This window comes from Chlorocebus sabaeus, chromosome 24 (assembly GCF_047675955.1).
Source record: "Chlorocebus sabaeus isolate Y175 chromosome 24, mChlSab1.0.hap1, whole genome shotgun sequence".
Classification (NCBI taxonomy): Eukaryota; Metazoa; Chordata; class Mammalia; order Primates; family Cercopithecidae; genus Chlorocebus; species Chlorocebus sabaeus.
In genome coordinates this window covers 82,733,085-82,753,791 of record NC_132927.1, presented here as the reverse complement: position 1 = coordinate 82,753,791, position 20,707 = coordinate 82,733,085, and the positions used below count along the sequence as shown (strand labels likewise).

General features: G+C 41.5%; 1 gene segment (V, D, J or C); it reads left to right on the top strand.

Moving 5' to 3' along the window:
• Positions 1-19,070: 19,070 nt before the first annotated feature.
• On the top strand, positions 19,071-20,241 carry LOC119623482 (immunoglobulin heavy variable 4-38-2-like). The segment is given in 3 exon segments: positions 19,071-19,154; positions 19,238-19,561; positions 20,102-20,241. Coding segments are annotated over 3 exon segments (510 nt in total).
• Positions 20,242-20,707: the final 466 nt, after the last annotated feature.

Below are 20,707 nucleotides of genomic sequence, written 5' to 3'. Positions count from 1 at the left end.
GTGCACAGCATATTTGAAGTAACCTCACTGAAGAAAGTGGCACATAAAACTTCTCACCTAGATAACTTTGGAAATTAAGGTGCTTTGTAAATCAAAGTATAAAGAAACTGCACTTAAACACTGTATTCTAGTTGATAAACTTCCTTCAAACAGGGGGACAAGTTAACAATACTAATACCACTGTGCAGATATCCTGAACTTGTACAACTCATTAAATGAATGGCGTATGGTGGGAGGGGGTTTCTCACTTTGCAGTTGGTGGTTATGCACAGGAAAGGAAGGAAGGCTAGAAACATCCATGTGGCATCACAGTAGATTGTAGATTCCAGTGTTTTCTAAAGTTTGGTATAATAAAGGTACAGAAGATAAGGCACAGAAATAGTTCAGATGTGCATGTACACATGGATTAATATACACTGCATATTTTCCAGGGCTGTTAGCTTAGAGATGCTAGAAACACTGACACCACATTAACAACACACACACCCAATATCACAATTTTGTATTTTAATGTAATTCTTTAATATGAGGAAGCAGAAATCCTTGGAGAAATAACTGATTCTATGTATAGAGAAGATAGTAAAGAAAATGAGCTTGGAATTTCTTGTGAGACCAGGAAAAAGGAACATGTTCAAAAACAAAAGGATGGGGTGTGCTATGAGGAAACAGAATCCAAACTAAATGAGCTCACAGGACGTAAAAAAGCTGTGGTGATTTGAGCAATAAAATGAATAATGTAACATCAAATTTTCTCCATAGTGAAAAATAAATGTTAATGAACCAACACTGTTATTAACAGATAATGAAACTTTTAAAAAGTTGAAAAAAAGACATTTTTCATGCAGAAGAATTTCAAGCACCTTAAGTTAATAATCCTCCCATAAAGTAGGTGAAATTTAAAGAATTATGCTGTGATTGTGGCCAGAGATTAGAGACACAAGTTTTTCTGTTAGAGTTGATTTTGTAATTAGTTTTAGAATAATACCAGAAGTATAATCTATGGAAAATTAAAATTATTTTATCCAAGTTTATGCACACATGCACACACACACCTAAGTGTGTATATACATATATGTATGTGTATATGAACATTTTTCTGCCACAGACACTGATAAAGCAGTGAAAAGACAACTACAGACTTGGAGAATACACTTCTAAATCACATATTTGTTAAATGGCTTTATGTTAACTTGGTAGATGAATTTTATATTGGGTGTGTAAGAAAACATACAACTGATCAAAAGAAAACAGTTAAATAAAAAATGAGCAGAATATCAAAATAGACACTTCATCATAATTATATAAAAATAATTAAATATAAAATTTTAATTAGAGACGTGCATTTAAACAATGGGATACCACTAATAATCTAGTAGAATGGTTAAAATACATAATATTCATAGTGCCAAATGGCAATAAGAATGAGGAAGAACCGAGATCTATCATGCATTGCTGGCATGAGCCCCAAATCATAACTGCATACTATGAAAAACATTAAAACATTTTGATATTTCATATAATGGAGGTAAATGGAGAGATAAAATGTGATCTCGCAGATGTGTTCCAAAATATTTACAACACGGATTCAAAAACTCATGCTCACACTAATATCTTCAGAGCAAGTCCTCTATCAGTTTTATTAATTTGATTGTTTTATACTCCTTGAATTTCACTTACAGAGTAAATATTGTATGGAAAATTTCTCAAATAATTAGAGTGCATACACATTTCTCTTGTTCCTTTTCTTCAATGACTTAACCTCACTTTCTAAGAAAGTCTGCAATCAAATAATCTCTGTCATCTCCTCATGCCCAACACCACTGCCCCCTCCCTCAGGCCCTCAGACTCTCTCAGGCTGTGGGTTTCCACACTGTGTGTCGTGCAGAGTAATACACGGCCGTGTCCTCAGATCTCAGGCTGCTCAACTCCGTGTAGGCTGTGCTCTTAGACGTGTCCCTGGTCATAGTGAGTCTGCCCTTAAACTTCTGCGTGTAGACTCTGTTACCATTGCTAGGGTTGTTCCATCCCATCCACTTAAGCCCTTGTCCAGGGGCCTGTCGCACGCAGTGTGTACCGTAGCTTGTGATGATGAACCCAGAAAAATTACAGGAGACCTTCACTGAGGCCCAGGCTTCTTCACCTCAGCCCCAGACTGCACCAGCTGCACCTGGGAGTGGGAACCTGTGGAGAGGACACAGAAGAGTGGATAAAATGCTTTTCGACTGAAAAGTGTTCCCCTCTCATCCCAGGGAATAGGTGTTCCTTTACCTGTAGTTGCTGCCACCAAAAAAACGATCCTCCCGGCCCAGTCCATGGTGAGAAGCTGAGCTCTCAGGGGATTCTCTAGAGGAGGGATTGGTTGTTGGATGATGCTCTCAGGGCACAGACATCCAGTGGATATCAGGTTATTTACTTCAGTGGATCTCAGCTTATTTACATATTCATGAGGCAGAACATTTCGTAGCTCAGAGCCTGATCCATGATAAGAAAGAGAAGGCAAATGACACATTGGCCTTATGAAAGTGAGATGCAGATGGTCTGAGCCCTCATCCTGTTTGATGAAATGCATGTCCTGCTCCATTTATGAATGTTTGTGGACAGAGGTCCTTTCACTGAAGAATAAGCCCCCTCAGAGCACGCTCCTCATTGTGAACTTTCATTTTGTAAGCGTAGAGACTGCCTGGAGGATTTCTGGAACCATCCCTCTCCGTGACACTGAGAAGAGGCCTTGGCCCTATTCTGGACCTGTCAGGCACCGGCTCAGCTCACTGGTGATCTGAGACAGTGACTGTTGATCTCCTATACGAGTGTCCAGCAGATCTCTCTGAGATCCGCTGGGTACTCCTGATCCAGTGTCTCTAGCACCTGCCCCGCCTCTGATTCCCCAGGATCTTCAATGGAAGCATTCTTGGTTTAGAGATTTGCCCTGTGATGTGTAATTAGAGCTGATTTTCTCATCTCAGGAACAATAGGAATCAGAAGTTGAAACAGCAGTTTGGAGTTCTTTATGAACTCACTGCTCCCAATGTAATTGTCAAGGAATTTGTGTTTTTAATAATTTTGGGTTAATTTTGAACTCCAGTTGTTAGTATTTTATGAAGTATTTACATACTTTCAGTTCATATCCATAGATCCTCATTTTTACATATTGATTTCTGACTCACTTGGTAAGTGCCCCTGCCACACTCCAAGATCCACCACTGTCCTGTCACTCACACAATGTAGGCAACATTACTTAACAGTGAAATCTGAATTTCTTATTCATAGAAATATAGTGGCTCCCACAATTCTGTATCCATTGAATTAGGAAAACCATCCCTATTCTTCATATTCTCACTATTAAGATATTAATAATCCCAGAAGCCCACTTTAAAAATAGTCCTCAATGCTTTAAATTGTATGAATGGTTCAGATATCAGCAACTTGTTGGACTCGTATTTTAGCTTTATTTTCTGACAAAGGAAGATTCAGTCCTTCAGAGGAAACCTTCTCAGCAGCCTCCTGTGCACCTGCTCCAGGGCTGGAACCTGTGTTGTGTGGCTCCTGAGTGACTCTCCAGCCCAGCCCTTGCCTTGCAAGGAGGTTCCTGTTGGGGCTTACAAAGCATTTACCCTCAGCTTCTCTAGCCCAACTTTGTTCTGGTTTAGAATACTCTTTCAGTGACACCATATGCTGCTGACACCATTTCTTGAAACAATTGATTAGCCTTACTAAACCTGTTGAACTCTGCAGGGTGAATCAAACCAAGGATTATATGATGAAGGAGGAAGCTCCTTCTCTGAAGCTCTGGATTCACTTCATTAGTGGATCCAAAATGAATACAGAAATTTACAGGAGTTTGGAGAGTGATGTGTTTCTTCAATGGGCTCCTGCAGTTGAATGTTGCACCTGAGAATACCAGCAGGTCCAGATACATTCAGATGACACCCCACTCCATATCCACTATTCCAATAACACACATTTTCCCTTCTTCCTCTTTTGTAGCTTATAGGAATTGCCACCTACACTGATACTAGGCCCACGTATCTGACTTTTTCCCCTAGAGATCTAAAGCAAACAGGATACAAGGGGAGACTTGGGAAGTGCATACAGGTTGTTCTTTTCATTTTCTCAGCTAGGAATCCAGAAAAGGCTTCATGATAACAGAAGCTGAGGTCATTCAGGGAGTTTTCAAGACCTTGGTCTTAAAAATGGTGATATCAGAGGCTTCGGATTCCTCTATTGTCTTGTGTCACTCTCTGCCATTTTCCATTAGTTTCCCTACATTCTCCTCAGGTAGAGTCTGTGCATTGCCACACTTGCATCTTTAATCCAGAGCCATCATCCTAGTGAGAATGGATTGGGCAGTGCGGGTAAGCACTGCGTGTTCTGACCATGGAAACCTAGAGACGCGATCAGCATCTTCTTCTGGGCTGTGACCTTGACCAATCGTCACCGGGGGAAATGCTCATTTTTGGCAATTAATCCCTTTTGTGGTTTCAGCGTCCCTGGACTATTTACTTACTTCTTACCCATATTGGCTAACTTTGCTCATTTGTATAATAATGGAAGGATGGAAGAAAAATCTGGAAGGGAAGATTTGTCTTCATCACATAAGATAAGGTTCTGGAAAAGTCCTTCCCTGTAGAAGCTCCTGAAGCAGGCTCCTTGTATGTTTCTCAGTAATTAATCATCTGCTATTCTGATCCATAGGAAATGCATTTGGATTTCATTTTTTAGAATCCTGAGGTTTCCGGAGAGAAAGTAGAGAAACTTTAGCAGTGAAAGACCCTCTGGAACTGTTGCATTGACCAAGTCCACATCTGTCTTTCAGATGTGTATCGTGCTTGTCATGTAGTGCCCTCAATATCTTGTGGCTTCTGCAACCTCTGTTCCAGTTAAGCAAGTGTCAACTGCCATTTTAGGCATGTCCGTCTATCCAGTATTTGGTGTTGGTAAGGTTTCTTGCTACTTCAGTTATTTAATAGATTCTAAAATATGTTGACGTTCAGATTATGCAGATTTCTTTTGACATAAAAATGAGGTTGTTGAATTTTATAATCTACATTTTGGAGCCTAAACCAAAAGTACAATCAAGTGTCACCTCAGATGTGTTACTGGAGGCAGAATTCTGATCTCATTACATATAAGTGGTACCTGGTCTGACGTACATGAACAGGCAAGGAAACAGAAAAAGTACATGGCACAATGTTTATGAAAAAGTCTCAGCAATTTTAATTTTCTTCTGAGGAAGCTGAAATTGTGCAAGTAAAACAGTGTGACTGGACATGTCTCAGGTGAAGTTGTATTCTGGAAAGTATTTCCAGTCCTAGGCTGGATCCAGTAGGTGCACTCAGACCCCAAATCCTAAAGCAGCGACTTGTATTCCTTAAACAGACGATATTCCAATGAGAAAGCTGTTCTCAGGTGAACTGCAGAGCAGGGAGGAGGAGACGGAGGTGTCCTTGGCTTCCCAGAATTGCTGAAACTTGAAGACCAAGGCCACCTCCTCATAGATGGAGCAGAGATCCACCTATGAGTACATCATATCGGCTCTGTCCTCAGGAATCTTGGGCTGTGGGGGAGGTGAAGCAATGCGATTTATTACTTTCTGCTAATGCAGTGTGCTTCAGAGAGAATGAATTGAAAATGTAATAAATATGCTTTTTGCCATAGTAAGGGAAAGAATATGAATAATTCTAGGCAATGCACTTCAGAGCTGGCAGAAGGAGCAAGTGCACAACTGAGAGAAGGAAGCGCCCTGCCCCAGGAAGCAGGAGCACTAAGACCATCCCCTGAGAACTGCCCTCCAGATGCCACATGTCACTGGAACCTGGGCTCCTGCCTGGGATCTTGTGCGTACTGTGGAGAGCAGAGCACAGCTCCATTCCTTCTCACTGTGTGACCTAGGATGTGACCTCTTCCTCTGAGCTTCATTCTAACTAGGTGTTAAAATCAAATAACAGCAGTAACTCTACCTGTAAACTTTCCGGTAAGAGACAGTGATGATCAGAATTGTTATCACTGTTGTTGCCCGATCCCTTAAATATCATAAAAATACCTGTGTGACCCCTCGTCTCAGACCTCAGAGGACCACCTCACAGAGAGCACACCTGCTTTGTTTCTGTCACAAACGTGGTATTAGAACTGGAAACTATGTGTACCTTATTTTATAATTTATATCTTAGTTATGTTACATTGGATGAAGTTAGAATTAGTAAGTGACAGTTAGAATTTTAGGTGGTGGGATATCTAAGCTAACTGTCGATGGTGTGTCTTCATTTCTCACTGCTTATTATAGATAATGTGAGAGGAGAGAGAAAAATTAAAGAGAAAACTATGGACCAATAGTCAGGTGTTTGATAAACAAAGGAGATTTTCACATCTTCTGGAAACCCCATTAAATTAAATAAATTAAGGAACTTTAAGACACTTTTCCACATTCTAGATGCATGTTTAATACAGATTTAGATTTAAATGCACAGATATAATGCAGAAAATGGAAATTCAGCAACAGATCAGTTTGCCAAATAGGCAGATTTAAACTAGTTTGTAAGTTTACCTAAATACTCAAAGATTAAAACTCAGATTCAAATCAGAAATGATAAAATTTCAATGTTTAATGACTGGTTGAGAGAAATTGAACTAACATTATTTTGATGAATCATACATCAATAACAAAACTTTGTCCAGACGTCCATATTTTCAAGGGGCTACTTGAGTAAATAGTTTCTACCTCCGCTACCTGTGATTTTTGGCAGAATCCATCATCCTCTAAATCCCAGGGACCATTAAGAACAGAGATAGAGAGCGGGGCGGAGCAAGATGGCCGAATAGGAACAGCTCCAGTCTCCAACTCCCAGCGCGAGCGACACAGAAGACCGGTGATTTCTGCATTTTCAACTGAGGTACTGGGTTCCTCTCACTGGGGAGTGCCAGACGATTGGTGCTGGTCAGCTGCTGCAGCCCGAGCAGCGAGAGCTGAAGCAGGGCGAGGCATTGCCTCACCTGGAAAGCGCAAGGGGGAAGGGAATCCCTTTTCCTAGCCAGGGGAACTGAGACACATAACACCTGGAAAATCGGGTAACTCCCACCCCAATACTGCGCTTTAAGCAAACGGGCACACCAGGAGATCATATCCCACACCTGGCCGGGAGGGTCCCACACCCACAGAGCCTCCCTCATTGCTAGCATAGCAGTCTGTGATCTACCGGCAAGGCAGCAGCGAGGCTGGGGGAGGGGCGCCCGCCATTGCTGAGGCTTAAGTAGGTAAACAAAGCTGCTGGGAAGCTCGAACTGGGTGGAGCTCACAGCAGCTCAAGGAAACCTGCCTGTCTCTGTAGACTCCACCTCTGGGGACAGGGCACAGTAAACAATAACAAACGCAGCAGCTCTGCAGACGCAAACGACTCTGTCTGACAGCTTTGAAGAGAGCAGTGGATCTCCCAACACGGAGGTTGAGAACTGAGAAGGGACAGACTCCCTGCTCAAGTGGGTCCCTGACCCCTGAGTAGCCTAACTGGGAGACATCCCGCACTAGGGGCAGTCTGACACCCCACACCTCACAGGGTGGAGTACACCCCTGAGAGGAAGCTTCCAAAGCAAGAATCAGACAGGTACACTCGCTGTTCAGAAATATTCTATCTTCTGCAGCCTCTGCTGCTGATACCCAGGCAAACAGGGTCTGGAGTGGACCTCAAGCAATATCCAACAGCTGAGGGTCCTGACTGTTAGAAGGAAAACTATCAAATAGGAAGGACACCTACACCAAAACCCCATCAGTACATCACCATCATCAAAGACCAGAGGCAGATAAAACCACAAAGATGGGGAAAAAGCAGGGCAGAAAAGCTGGAAATTCAAAAAATAAGAGCGCATCTCCCCCGGCAAAGGAGCGCAGCTCATCGCCAGCAACGGATCAAAGCTGGACGGAGAATGACTTCGACGAGATGAGAGAAGAAGGCTTCAGTCCATCAAATTTCTCAGAGCTAAAGGAGGAACTACGTACCCAGCGCAAAGAAACTAAAAATCTTGGAAAAAAAGTGGAAGAATTGATGGCTAGAGTAATTAATGCAGAGAAGCTCATAAACGAAATGAAAGAGACGAAAACCATGACACGAGAAATACGTGACAAATGCACAAGCTTCAGTAACCGACTCGACCAACTGGAAGAAAGAATGTCAGCGATTGAGGATCAAATGAATGAAATGAAGCAAGAAGAGAAACCGAAAGAAAAAAGAAGAAAAAGAAATGAACAAAGCCTGCAAGAAGTATGGGATTATGTAAAAAGACCAAATCTACGTCTGATTGGGGTGCCTGAAAGTGAGGGGGAAAATGGAACCAAGTTGGAAAACACTCTTCAGGATATCATCCAGGAGAACTTCCCCAACCTAGTAGGGCAGGCCAACATTCAAATCCAGGAAATACAGAGAACGCCACAAAGATACTCCTTGAGAAGAGCAACTCCAAGACACATAATTGCCAGATTCACCAAAGTTGAAATGAAGGAAAAAATCTTAAGGGCAGCCAGAGAGAAAGGTCGGGTTACCCACAAAGGGAAGCCCATCAGACTAACAGCAGATCTCTCGGCAGAAACTCTTCAAGCCAGAAGAGAGTGGGGGCCAATATTCAACATTCTTAAAGAAAAGAATTTTAAACCCAGAATTTTATATCCAGCCAAACTAAGTTTCATAAGTGAAGGAGAAATAAAATCCTTTACAGATAAGCAAATGCTTAGAGATTTTGTCACCACTAGGCCTGCCTTACAAGAGACCCTGAAGGAAGCACTAAACATGGAAAGGAACAACCGGTACCAGCCATTGCAAAAACATGCCAAAATGTAAAGACCATCAAGGCTAGGAAGAAACTGCATCAACTAACGAGCAAAATAACCAGTTAATATCATAATGGCAGGATCAAGTTCACACATAACAATCTTAACCTTAAATGTAAATGGACTAAATGCTCCAATTAAAAGACACAGACTGGCAAACTGGATAAAGAGTCAAGACCCATCAGTCTGCTGTATTCAGGAGACCCATCTCACACGCAGAGACATACATAGGCTCAAAATAAAGGGATGGAGGAAGATTTACCAAGCAAATGGAGAACAAAAAAAAGCGGGGGTTGCAATACTAGTCTCTGATAAAACAGACTTTAAACCATCAAAGATCAAAAGAGACAAAGAAGGCCATTACATAATGGTAAAGGGATCAATTCAACAGGAAGAGCTAACTATCCTAAATATATATGCACCCAATACAGGAGCACCCAGATTCATAAAGCAAGTCCTTAGAGACTTACAAAGAGACTTAGACTCCCATACAATAATCATGGGAGACTTCAACACTCCACTGTCAACATTAGACAGATCAACGAGACAGAAAGTTAACAAGGATATCCAGGAATTGAACTCATCTCTGCAGCAAGCAGACCTAATAGACATCTATAGAACTCTCCACCCCAAATCAACAGAATGTACATTCTTCTCAGCACCACATCGTACTTACTCCAAAATTGACCACGTAATTGGAAGTAAAGCACTCCTCAGCAAATGTACAAGAACAGAAATTATAACAAACTGTCTCTCAGACCACAGTGCAATCAAACTAGAACTCAGGACTAAGAAACTCAATCAAAACCGCTCAACTACATGGAAACTGAACAACCTGCTCCTGAATGACTACTGGGTACATAACGAAATGAAGGCAGAAATAAAGATGTTCTTTGAAACCAATGAGAACAAAGATACAACATACCAGAATCTCTGGGACACATTTAAAGCAGTGTGTAGAGGGAAATTTATAGCACTAAATGCCCACAAGAGAAAGCAGGAAAGATCTAAAATTGACACTCTAACATTGCAATTAAAAGAACTAGAGAAGCAAGAGCAAACATATTCGAAAGCTAGCAGAAGGCAAGAAATAACTAAGATCAGAGCAGAACTGAAGGAGATAGAGACACAAAAAACACTCCAAAAAATCAATGAATCCACGGGCTGGTTTTTTGAAAAGATCAACAAAATTGATAGACTGCTAGCAAGACTAATAAAGAAGAAAAGAGAGAAGAATCAAATAGACACAATAAAAAATGATAAAGGGGATATCACCACTGACCCCACAGAAATACAAACTACCATCAGAGAATACTATAAATACCTCTACGCAAATAAACTAGAAAACCTAGAAGAAATGCATAATTTCCTGGACACTTACACTCTCCCAAGACTAAACCAGGAAGAAGTTGAATCCCTGAATAGACCAATAGCAGGCTCTGAAATTGAGGCAATAATTAATAGCCTACCAACCAAAAAAAGTCCAGGACCAGATGGATTCACAGCTGAATTCTACCAGAGGTACAAGGAGGAGCTGGTACCATTCCTTCTGAAACTATTCCAATCAATAGAAAAAGAGGGAATCCTCCCTAACTCATTTTATGAGGCCAACATCATCCTGATACCAAAGCCTGGCAGAGACACAACAAAAAAAGAGAATTTTAGACCAATATCCCTGATGAACATCAATGCAAAAATCCTCAATAAAATACTGGCAAACCGGATTCAGCAACACATCAAAAAGCTTATCCACCATGATCAAGTGGGCTTCATCCCTGGGATGCAAGGCTGGTTCAACATACACAAATCAATAAACGTAATCCAGCATATACACAGAACCAAAGACAAAAACCACATGATTATCTCGATAGATGCAGAAAAGGCCTTTGACAAAATTCAACAGCCCTTCATGCTAAAAACTCTCAATAAATTCGGTATTGATGGAACGTATCTCAAAATAATAAGAACTATTTATGACAAACCCACAGCCAATATCATACTGAATGGGCAAAAACTGGAAGCGTTCCCTTTGAAAACTGGCACAAGACAGGGATGCCGTCTCTCACCACTCCTATTCAACATAGTGTTGGAAGTTCTGGCTAGGGCAGTCACGCAAGAGAAGGAAATAAAGGGTATTAAGTTAGGAAAAGAGGAAGTCAAATTGCCCCTGTTTGCAGAAGACATGACTGTATATTTAGAAAACCCCATCGTCTCAGCCCAAAATCTCCTTAAGCTGATAAGCGACTTCAGCAAAGTCTCAGGATACAAATTCTATGTGCAAAAATCACAAGCATTCTTATACACCAGTAACAGACAAACAGAGAGCCAAATCATGAATGAACTCCCATACATAATTGCTTCCAAGAGAATAAAATACCTAGGAATTCAACTTACAAGGGATATGAAGGACCTCTTCAAGGAGAACTACCAACCACTGCTCAGTGAAATAAAAAAGGACACAAACAAATGAAAGAACATACCATGCTCATGGATAGGAAGAATAAATATCCTGAAAATGGCCATACTGCCCAAGGTAATTTATAGATTCAATGCCATTCCCATCAAGCTACCAATGACTTTCTGCACAGAATTGGAAAAAACTGCTTTAAAGTTCATATGGAACCCCAAAAGAGCCTGCATTGCCAAGACAATCCTAAGTCAAAAGAACAAAGCTGGAGGCATCATGCTACCTGACTTCAAACTATACTACAAGGCTACAGTAACCAAAACAGCAGGGTACTGGTACTAAAACAGAGATATAGACCAATGGAACACAATAGAACCCTCAGAAATAATACCACACATCTACAACCATCTGATCTTTGACAAACCTGAGAAGAACAAGAAATGGGGAAAGGATACCCTATTTAATAAATAGTGCTGGGAAAATTGGCTAGCCATAAGTAGAAAGCTGAAACTGGATCCTTTCCTTACTCCTTATACGAAAATTAATTCAAGATGGATTAGAGACTTAAATGTAAGACCTAAAACCATAAAAACCCTAGAAGAAAACCTAGGCAACACCATACAGGACATAGGCATGGGCAAGGACTTATATCTAAAACACCAAAAACATTGGCAACAAAAGCCAAAATTGACAAATGGGATCTCATTAAACTAAAGAGCTTCTGCACAGCAAAAGAAACTACCACCAGAGTGAACAGGCAACCTACAGAAGGGGAGAAAATTTTTGCAATCTACTCATCTGATAAAGGACTGATATCCAGAACCTACAAAGAACTCAAATTTACAAGAAAAAAACAAACAACCCCATCAAAAAGTGGGCAAAGGATATGAACAGACACTTCTCAAAAGAATATATTTATGCAGCCAAAAGACACCTGAAAAAATGCTCATCATCACTACCATCAGATAAATGCAAATCAAAACCACAACGAGATACCATCTCACACCAGTTAGAATGGCAATCATTAAAAAGTCTGGAAATAACAGGTGCTGGAGAGGAAGTGGAGAAATAGGAATGCTTTTACACTGTTGGTGGGACTGTAAACTAGTTAAACCATTGTGGAAGACAGTGTGGCAATTCCTCAAGGATCTAGAACTAGAAATACCATTTGACCCAGCTATCCCATTACTGGGTATATACCCAAAGGATTATAAATCATGCTCCTATAAAGACACATGCACACGTAGGTTTATTGCGGCACTATTCACAATAGCAAAGACTTGGAATCAACCCAAATGTCCATCAATGACAGACTGGATTAAGAAAATGTGGTACATATACACCATGGAATACTATGCAGCCATAAAACAGGATGAGTTCATGTCCTTTGTAGGGACATGGATGCAGCTGGAAACCATCATTCTCAGCAAACTATTGCAAGAACAGAAAATCACGCCTGCATGTTCTCACTCATAGGTAGGAATTGAACAAAGAGATCACTTGGACACAGGAAGGGGAATATCACACACCAGGGCCTATTGTGGGGTGGGGGGAGGGGGGAGGGATATCATTAGGAAATATACCTAATGTAAATGACGAGTTAATGGGTGCAGCACACCAACATGGCATATGTATACGTATGTAACAAACCTGCACATTCTGCACATGTACCCTACAACATAATGTATTTAAAAAAAAAAAAAATAGATGATTAACCTAGAGCTCAGGAAAAGTCTCTGTATTACTGTGAGGGACACAGAGAGGAAACATCTGTATGCAAGCAGACCCAAACCTCCCTGCAGGGAAACAGGGGGGGACAGCATGGAAGATGCTGCTCAGCATCACCAGGGGTTGCTCAGGAAACCAGGGAGCTCTCAGGACACCATGGGGTGCTCAGAACCCCCAGGGGGCGCTCAGAACACCAGGGGACACTCAAAACAACCAGGGGACGCTCAGGACACCAGGGGGCGGTTAGAATCACCAGGGGGTGCTCAGGACATCAGGGTGTTCAGAACCGCTAGAGAGCACTCAGGACACCAGGGGGAGCTCAGGACACTAGGGGGTCCTCAGAACAGCCAGGGGTCAGTCAGGACATCAGGGGGTGCTCGGGACAGTAGGGGGCACTCAAAACTACCAGGGGGCACCCGGGACACCAGGGGGCGCTCCAAATCACCAGGGGGCACGCAAGACATCAGAAGACACTCAGAACCACCAGGGGGCACTCAGCACACCAGGAAGTGCTAAGGATATTAGGGGGCACTCAGGACACCTGGGGGCTCTCCAAACCACCAGGGAGGGCTCAGGTCACCAGGGGATTCTCAGAACCTCCAGGAGGTGCTCAGGGTACCAGGGAGTGCTTGTGCACAAGAGCTACAGGGGGCGATCCAGAAAACCAGGGGGATCTAAGAAAACCAGGAAGCGCTCAGGACACCAGGGGACTCAAAACACCAGGGTGTGTTCAGGACAGCAGGGGGCTCTCAGGACACCAGGGGGAGCTTAGGACACCACAGGGGGCTCAGGACACCAGGGAACACTGAGGACACGGTGGTGGGGAGGAGGGGTGGCCGGAGGCACTGAGGACAACACTGCTCCCTTAGGAGGCAGCTCCACATCAGGTCCCTGGGTTGGGGCAGGGAGGAGGATGAGGGTTCCTTTTGGATCTGGACACTAACCTGTTGGGAGTTTTCCTGCTTCCTTTGTGGATTCAATCATTGGCAGATTGTTCTCAGGTATAAAACTCTGCTTTCTTGTATTATGTAATGTTTTTGGCTTTGGAGACTGCCAGAATTACATAGTATTGTGAGAGGATTTATTCTTGGTGTATGTACAAGTGAGTGAAAGCTGCGATGTTAGGGGTGGCTTTGAAAGCTATGTTAGGAGTGGCTGAGGACAGTTTACAGGAAATGGTCATTACTATAGAAGGCTACTCATTTCCTTGCACATTTGCATAAACAATTGCAGTGAATGCACTAAAAACTGCATCCTTTCTTGTCCCTTTTTCTTAAATGGCTCCACTCTAAGGCCAATAATCTAATCAAGCTGTGTTTCAAAGACTACCAATCAAGTGAAGTCTGTTTAATGAAACACTTTGTAAAGAAAATATGCATCTTTTATTAGTCACCTTTAAAGTTTACATTGCTTTACAAATATTAATTTGGTAAATAAAATCTCATAATTATCTTCAGTAATTTAAAATCTCAAAGCCATGTCATATTAAGTAATCCAAGGTTTCTCACTGTGAATTAAGGTTTCTAAACATTAGAATAGTAAGAGAGTATAATGAAATTTTTGTGAAGTTTATAAAGAAAGATGAGGATATGTTTTTTGCTTTAGAATATTTTGTTTTCGGCCGGGCGCAGTGGCTCAAGCCTGTAATCCCAGCACTTTGGGAGGCCGAGATGGGCGGATCACGAGGTCAGAAGATCGAGACCATCCTGGCGAACACGGTGAAACCCCATCTCTACTAAAAAAACACACAAAAAACTAGCCAGGCAAGGTGGCAGGCGCCTGTAGGCCCAGCTACTCAGGAGGCTGAGGCAGGAGAATGGCGTGAACCCGGGAGGCGGAGCTTGCAGTGAGCCGAGATGGCGCCACTACACTCCAGGCTGGGCAACAGAGCGAGACTCCGTCTCAAAAAAAAAAAAAAAAAAAAGAATATTTTGTTTTCCAGTTTACAAGGCATTTCTACTGGTTTTAAATTAACAACCACTGTTTATGACTTACCCCTTTTTAAAAACAACTGCTGAGTTTTTATTAATATTCCATAGCTGGAGTTTTGAAGTAAAAGCTCTAGTATCTTTGTATTAGTGTGAATGTGTGCTGGTATGTATGTGTTAATATGTATGTATATATATGTTGTTATGCGTTGTGGCTACAAGGTACAAAATTGCCTTTAAAATAAGTAACTATTTTTAAATAAAGGAGCCGTAAATACATTTTAAGTACCTGTGACATAAATTAATATTTAATAAATGAGCTGGCTTTAAAATCATTGTTAAAGCAAAATTAGAGATATTTTCAGAATTATCAGCTTACCTTATTGTTTATATTATTGATCAAGTGATTTTCTATTTAAAATCACAGCTAGATATTATATGGTGTGCAAATTTTTTATAAAGATTATAAAATTATAAACCTAGTTAAAGCCAGAATGATTTTTGTTATTTGGCAAATAATATGTTTAATATTGATGTTTTAATAAAAAACAGGTAAATGGTTATTAGAAAAACAATCATTTAATTAAACATAAGATTTTTACTTAGGTAAATACATGAAATTCCTGGGTTTAACATGGTTAACAAGGAAAAGACTTTAAAGTGTGAGTATTATAGCTTTCATAAATAATCTAGGTAAACTCCTTAAAAATAAATTAGGTAAATGTAATAAAGTAAACCTTTTGCATAAACTTGTTCTACAATTTAAAAATGTAAAGTTTAATTAAGTAATAAATATTGACTAAATGTTTAAGTCATTACTAATTGTTTTAAAAAATATATACTATAAAAACTTATTGTTTAAAAAAGTTTGTTTTTACAAAAAGAACTTATTTAATTCAAAGATTTCTTATAAAACATCATAAACATAACCAGTAAATAAGAGAGATTTAAAGAAAGTTACAGAAATAGAGAAATATTTTCGATAAGGAAAGTTTAAAAAATTATATGAGAAAGAATCTTGTATGATAACATTTATCCTGAAATAAAAATGACTTTATTTAAGGAAGAGTGATGTTTAGAATAAAACAATATGTTCAAGTATGCCACACACCATTTGAATTGTTCAAGTATGCCACAATGTTCCATTGTACAATGTGTGTACAATGGAACAACGCCACAACGATACTCCTCGAGAAGAACAACTCCAAGACACATAATTGTCAGATTCACCAAAGTTGAAATGAAGGAAAAAATGTTAAGGGCAGCCAGAGAGAAAGGTCGGGTTACACATAAAGGGAAGCCCATCAGACTAACAGCAGATCTCTCGGCAGAAACTCTCCAAGCCAGAACACAGTGGGGGCCAATATTCAACATTCTTAAAGAAAAGGATTTTCAACCGAGAATTTCATATCCAACCAAACTAAGTTTCATAAGTGAAGGAGAAATAAAATTCTTTACAGACAAGCAAATGCTTAGAGATTTTGTCACCATCAGGCCTGCCCTACAAGAGATCCTAAAGGAAGCACTAAACATGGAAAGGAACAACAGGTACTAGCCATTGCAAAAACATGTCAAAATGTAAAGTCAATTTCCACTTTTATATTAGCCATAAATGTGGGATAGATGGATGCTCCTAAGAGATCCATAACTTGCCCATTTTGATGGGTTTTCCAGAAGATGTGAGAAGCCACTTTGTTTGCAAAGCATCCCAGAGCCATGCCCTGCTCCACACGCATGAGTGCCCATTTCCTGGTCTTTGGTTAACTGTAAAACGCTCATCAGTGCACCTGGGCTAATTTCACATCAGGTAGAGGAATGTGTTCTAAAGGAAAGCTAAAGTTGCGATAGCAAGTCCTGCTCAGTAACCTTCAGCTGCATTGATTTTGTGTGACCCATCAACTAATTACATTACATCAAGGTTCTCAATGGGAGTTTCTAATAAGTATAAGGGATGTACAGAAGTTCCCTAATTAAAATAATACAATTGTGAACACAACCTCAGTATTCAACCATGTTTCCACCCTTCACACCCTTCACCACAAAGGAATTTTCATCTCTTCTGGAAGTTGGGTTCGTTTTTAAATTAGTGATTGTTTTTCATTTTAATATCTCAAGATTATCATATGTGACTATTTTATCAGAAAGTGAGTATGGGAACTTGAACTAAACAACTGAAAACAAATTCACAACTAATTAAGCAAGATGACAGAATGTGATTGGCTCCGGGCTTTGATAATTCAGCAGTTTATGTACCCAGACGTTAAACTTACTCTTCTTCCTGTTACCTTCATGATACAGTCAACTCCCATTACGAAAGAAATGGTGACTGCATTCCCAAGGGTTATGCACAGTTACAAAAATGGACTGGGTAAGCTGAGGAGTTCATTGTTTAAATTCCCGTTTGAAGAAGTGGAATCAACTATTTCTTGAATGGCTCACAATGACTCCAGCTCACTCACAGAGCTCAGACAGAAACCTAACTTGAGGGTGGGAGCTGGGCTGCAGGGAGCACTCGGTACTCACAAAGGTGAAAATGAGCTGTCAGATGGAACTTCCCTGTCACCTCAACATGGAATTTATTGTTTCATTTCATTAGCACTCTTTACATAACGATTCATTTGTTTTGGTCTGTTCGTTACTTGTATTTTTCAAAGGAATCTCACTTGAATCTTTACTCTTTTGTATTTTGTCTCCAGGACAAGGTTGGGAAGTGTTACCTCCAGCATCATAACATGATCTAGTGACCTGACACATTTGTGGCAAAGAATGCCTACCAGTTCAGAAGCTCTTTGGTTTTCTTTCCATGAAATAGAATTATTTCTTCTGTTCTGTGTATGAGCGTATCCTAGCAATCCTGTACACACCCCCATAGATGTCTACAAGCCTATGAATTATTCTCTGTAAAGAAAAATTTATATCAATTTCCCTCAATGTTCATAATTCTCATGAAGGTGAGGAAGGTCTTTCTGGATCTGTTTAAACAAAATGTCCAGAGACCACCTGGTAGGTAAGGGGTTCACCTGGCTCTGGATGTTGGCTCTGTGTCTTTCCCTCTGTTGTCCCACAGGTCAGCTCACTTGTTCAGTCCTAACAAGAGAGCCCAGGTTTGTCCTGATGTTGAAACACACCCAACTTCTGATGACTCTCCTGTTACCCATATCCATGGTGATAGATTATTTATTATATAATTCACCAAATGACCAAGATGAAATACCGCAAACTCTAAGCTATGTTCATGCAATTCAATGAAGGAGAAAGTCTTTCAGACACAGGTGTACCTGAAATGATAAATATGTGGGGGAGGACTCTGGGCTTGAGTGTCATTGTCCAGGCATGTTTCAGAAGTGTGACCTGCCAGGGAAGAACCAGAGTTCCTTGTGCTCTCAGAGGGCAGGGTTCACAGATGTCCTCTCTTGTTCCCAGGAAAGGCGATTGCACTAATCTTGATGATGAGACTACGCTCCTGTGCTGACCTATTATAGTTTTTGACTGAAATTGTCACTGTGATCCCCAATCTACATCTATTCACACAGAAGTGTATAAAGGTCAGGCCACATTCTCAGCATCACACATTGAGACAGTTGGAGATACGTCCCACTACCTTCTCCTGAGACTGCAGACAGAATCCTAAACTTCAAATGTTCACAAAATGTAAGGTCTCCGATTTTTTTTTCTTTTTTATGACGCACTCTCTGGGACAGATATATTCCCTCTAACCATGATGGATATTCTGAATTACAATAAACATTGCATGGATGTAGGTTTATATAAATTCACTGTGATGAATATATTTTTCTGCTGCCCTAATGTTTTGAATGGAGATTTGACAATTTAGATAACCTGGATGTTTGGTTGGTTTCATATAAATCTTCACGGGTAGAACAGCATTTAAACTATTCCAAAATCTGTCCGTGATCCATGATCACACTCATCTCCCAGACCAGCTCCTTGAGCACATCTCCCTACCTGGAAGAAGAGGACTCTGGGCTTGGTGAGGGGAGGCCCCAGGAAGAGAACTGAGTTCTTAGAGGCAGAGCCAGCATCCTCCTCTCAGGGTGAGCCCCAAAGCCTGGGACCTCCCTCATCCCTTTTCACCTCTCCATACAAAGGCACCACCCACATGCAAATCCTCACTTAGGCACCCACAGGAAACCACCACACATTTCCTTAAATTCAGGGTCCAGCTCACATGGGAAATGCTCTCTGAGAGTCATCGACATCCTGTGCAAGAACATGAAGCACCTGTGGTTCTTCCTCCTCCTGGTGGCAGCTCCCAGATGTGAGTGTCTCGGGGATGCAGATATGACGATATGGGAGGCTGTCTCTGATCCCAGGGCTCACTGTGGGTCTCTCTGTTCACAGGGGTCCTGTCCCAGGTGCAGCTGCAGGAGTCGGGCCCAGGACTGTTGAAGCCTTCGGAGACCCTGTCCCTCACCTGCGCTGTCTCTGGTGGCTCCATCAGCGGTGGTTATGGCTGGGGCTGGATCCGCCAGCCCCCAGGGAAGGGGCTGGAGTGGATTGGGAGTATCTATACTAGTAGTGGGAACACCTACTACAACCCCTCCCTCAAGAGTCGAGTCACCATTTCAACAGACACGTCCAACAACCAGTTCTCCCTGAAGCTGAACTCTGTGACCGCCGCGGACACGGCCGTGTATTACTGTGCGAGAGACACAGTGAGGGGAGGTGAGTGTGAGCCCAGACACAAACCTCCCTGCAGGGAGGCGAAGGGGGCGGGCGCAGGTGCCGCTCAGGACCAGCAGGGGGCGCGCGGGGACCACAGAGCAGGAGGCCGGGTCAGGAGCAGGTGCAGGGAGGGTGGGGCTTCCTCATCTGCTCAGTGCTCTCCCTCCTCACCAGCACCTCGGGTGTCCCCAGGGCTCCTCTTTCTTTGATATCTGTGGTTCTGCTTCCTCACATTCTTCTGCCAGAAAAGAAAGGAGGAAGGCACATTTTCCTCTTACAAATGAGGTTTCACCGATTGCTAGGAACTTTCCTACAAGTTCCTGCATGGCCCATTATTCCTTAGTGATTAAAAATATATATATTCTAATGCTTCTCACCGTCTCTTGGTTTGTGTCATCAATTGAATTGTGCCCTCTTTGGAATTCATATACTGAAACCTTAAATTCAATGGATCTATACTGGAATTTTAATGATACAATTAAAGTTAAACGTGGTCAGAAGTGTGAAAACCTAATGCAATAGATGTGCTGTCTTTATAAGAAGAGGAAGAGACACCAGAGACCTCTCACGTTTCACGTGCACACAGAGAAGAGGCCATGTGGAGACGTAGTGTATTAGAAGGTGCCCCCGTGCATGCCAGGAAGAAGCCGCACCAAGAACCAACCCTGCCAGCACCTTGATCTTCAATATTCAGACTTCAAAGTTGTAAGAAAATCAATATTTGTTTTTTAAGCCACCCACTCCGTGTTGTCTTCTTAGGAAGACCCAGACAGACTAATAACACATAACTCATAACACTGTTAGCACTGTCCCCTGGATGGAGAATCAGCCCCCTGAAGCTGGTCACATCTCTCAGAATCCTACATAAAGTAGGCAAAAAATAGTAGCTGTAGTAAGAAAACTTGTCATGTCCCTGTTGACCAATTTCTGGGCAAAGTGTTTTAATGAAGCCCCTGGGGCTTTGTCACAAAAGTTGTCTTTTATCTTTTCTGATGACCTAACTAATGGACAATGGGTACCAGCTGGATGGAGACTGACCACTGACCATCTTCTGCTGTCTCCTTAGTATGCCACAGAAAACCACACCAACATCACTCTATGTCTTCAGCTTTCTAAATTTGCACTGAATCTATTGCTAAATGAGGA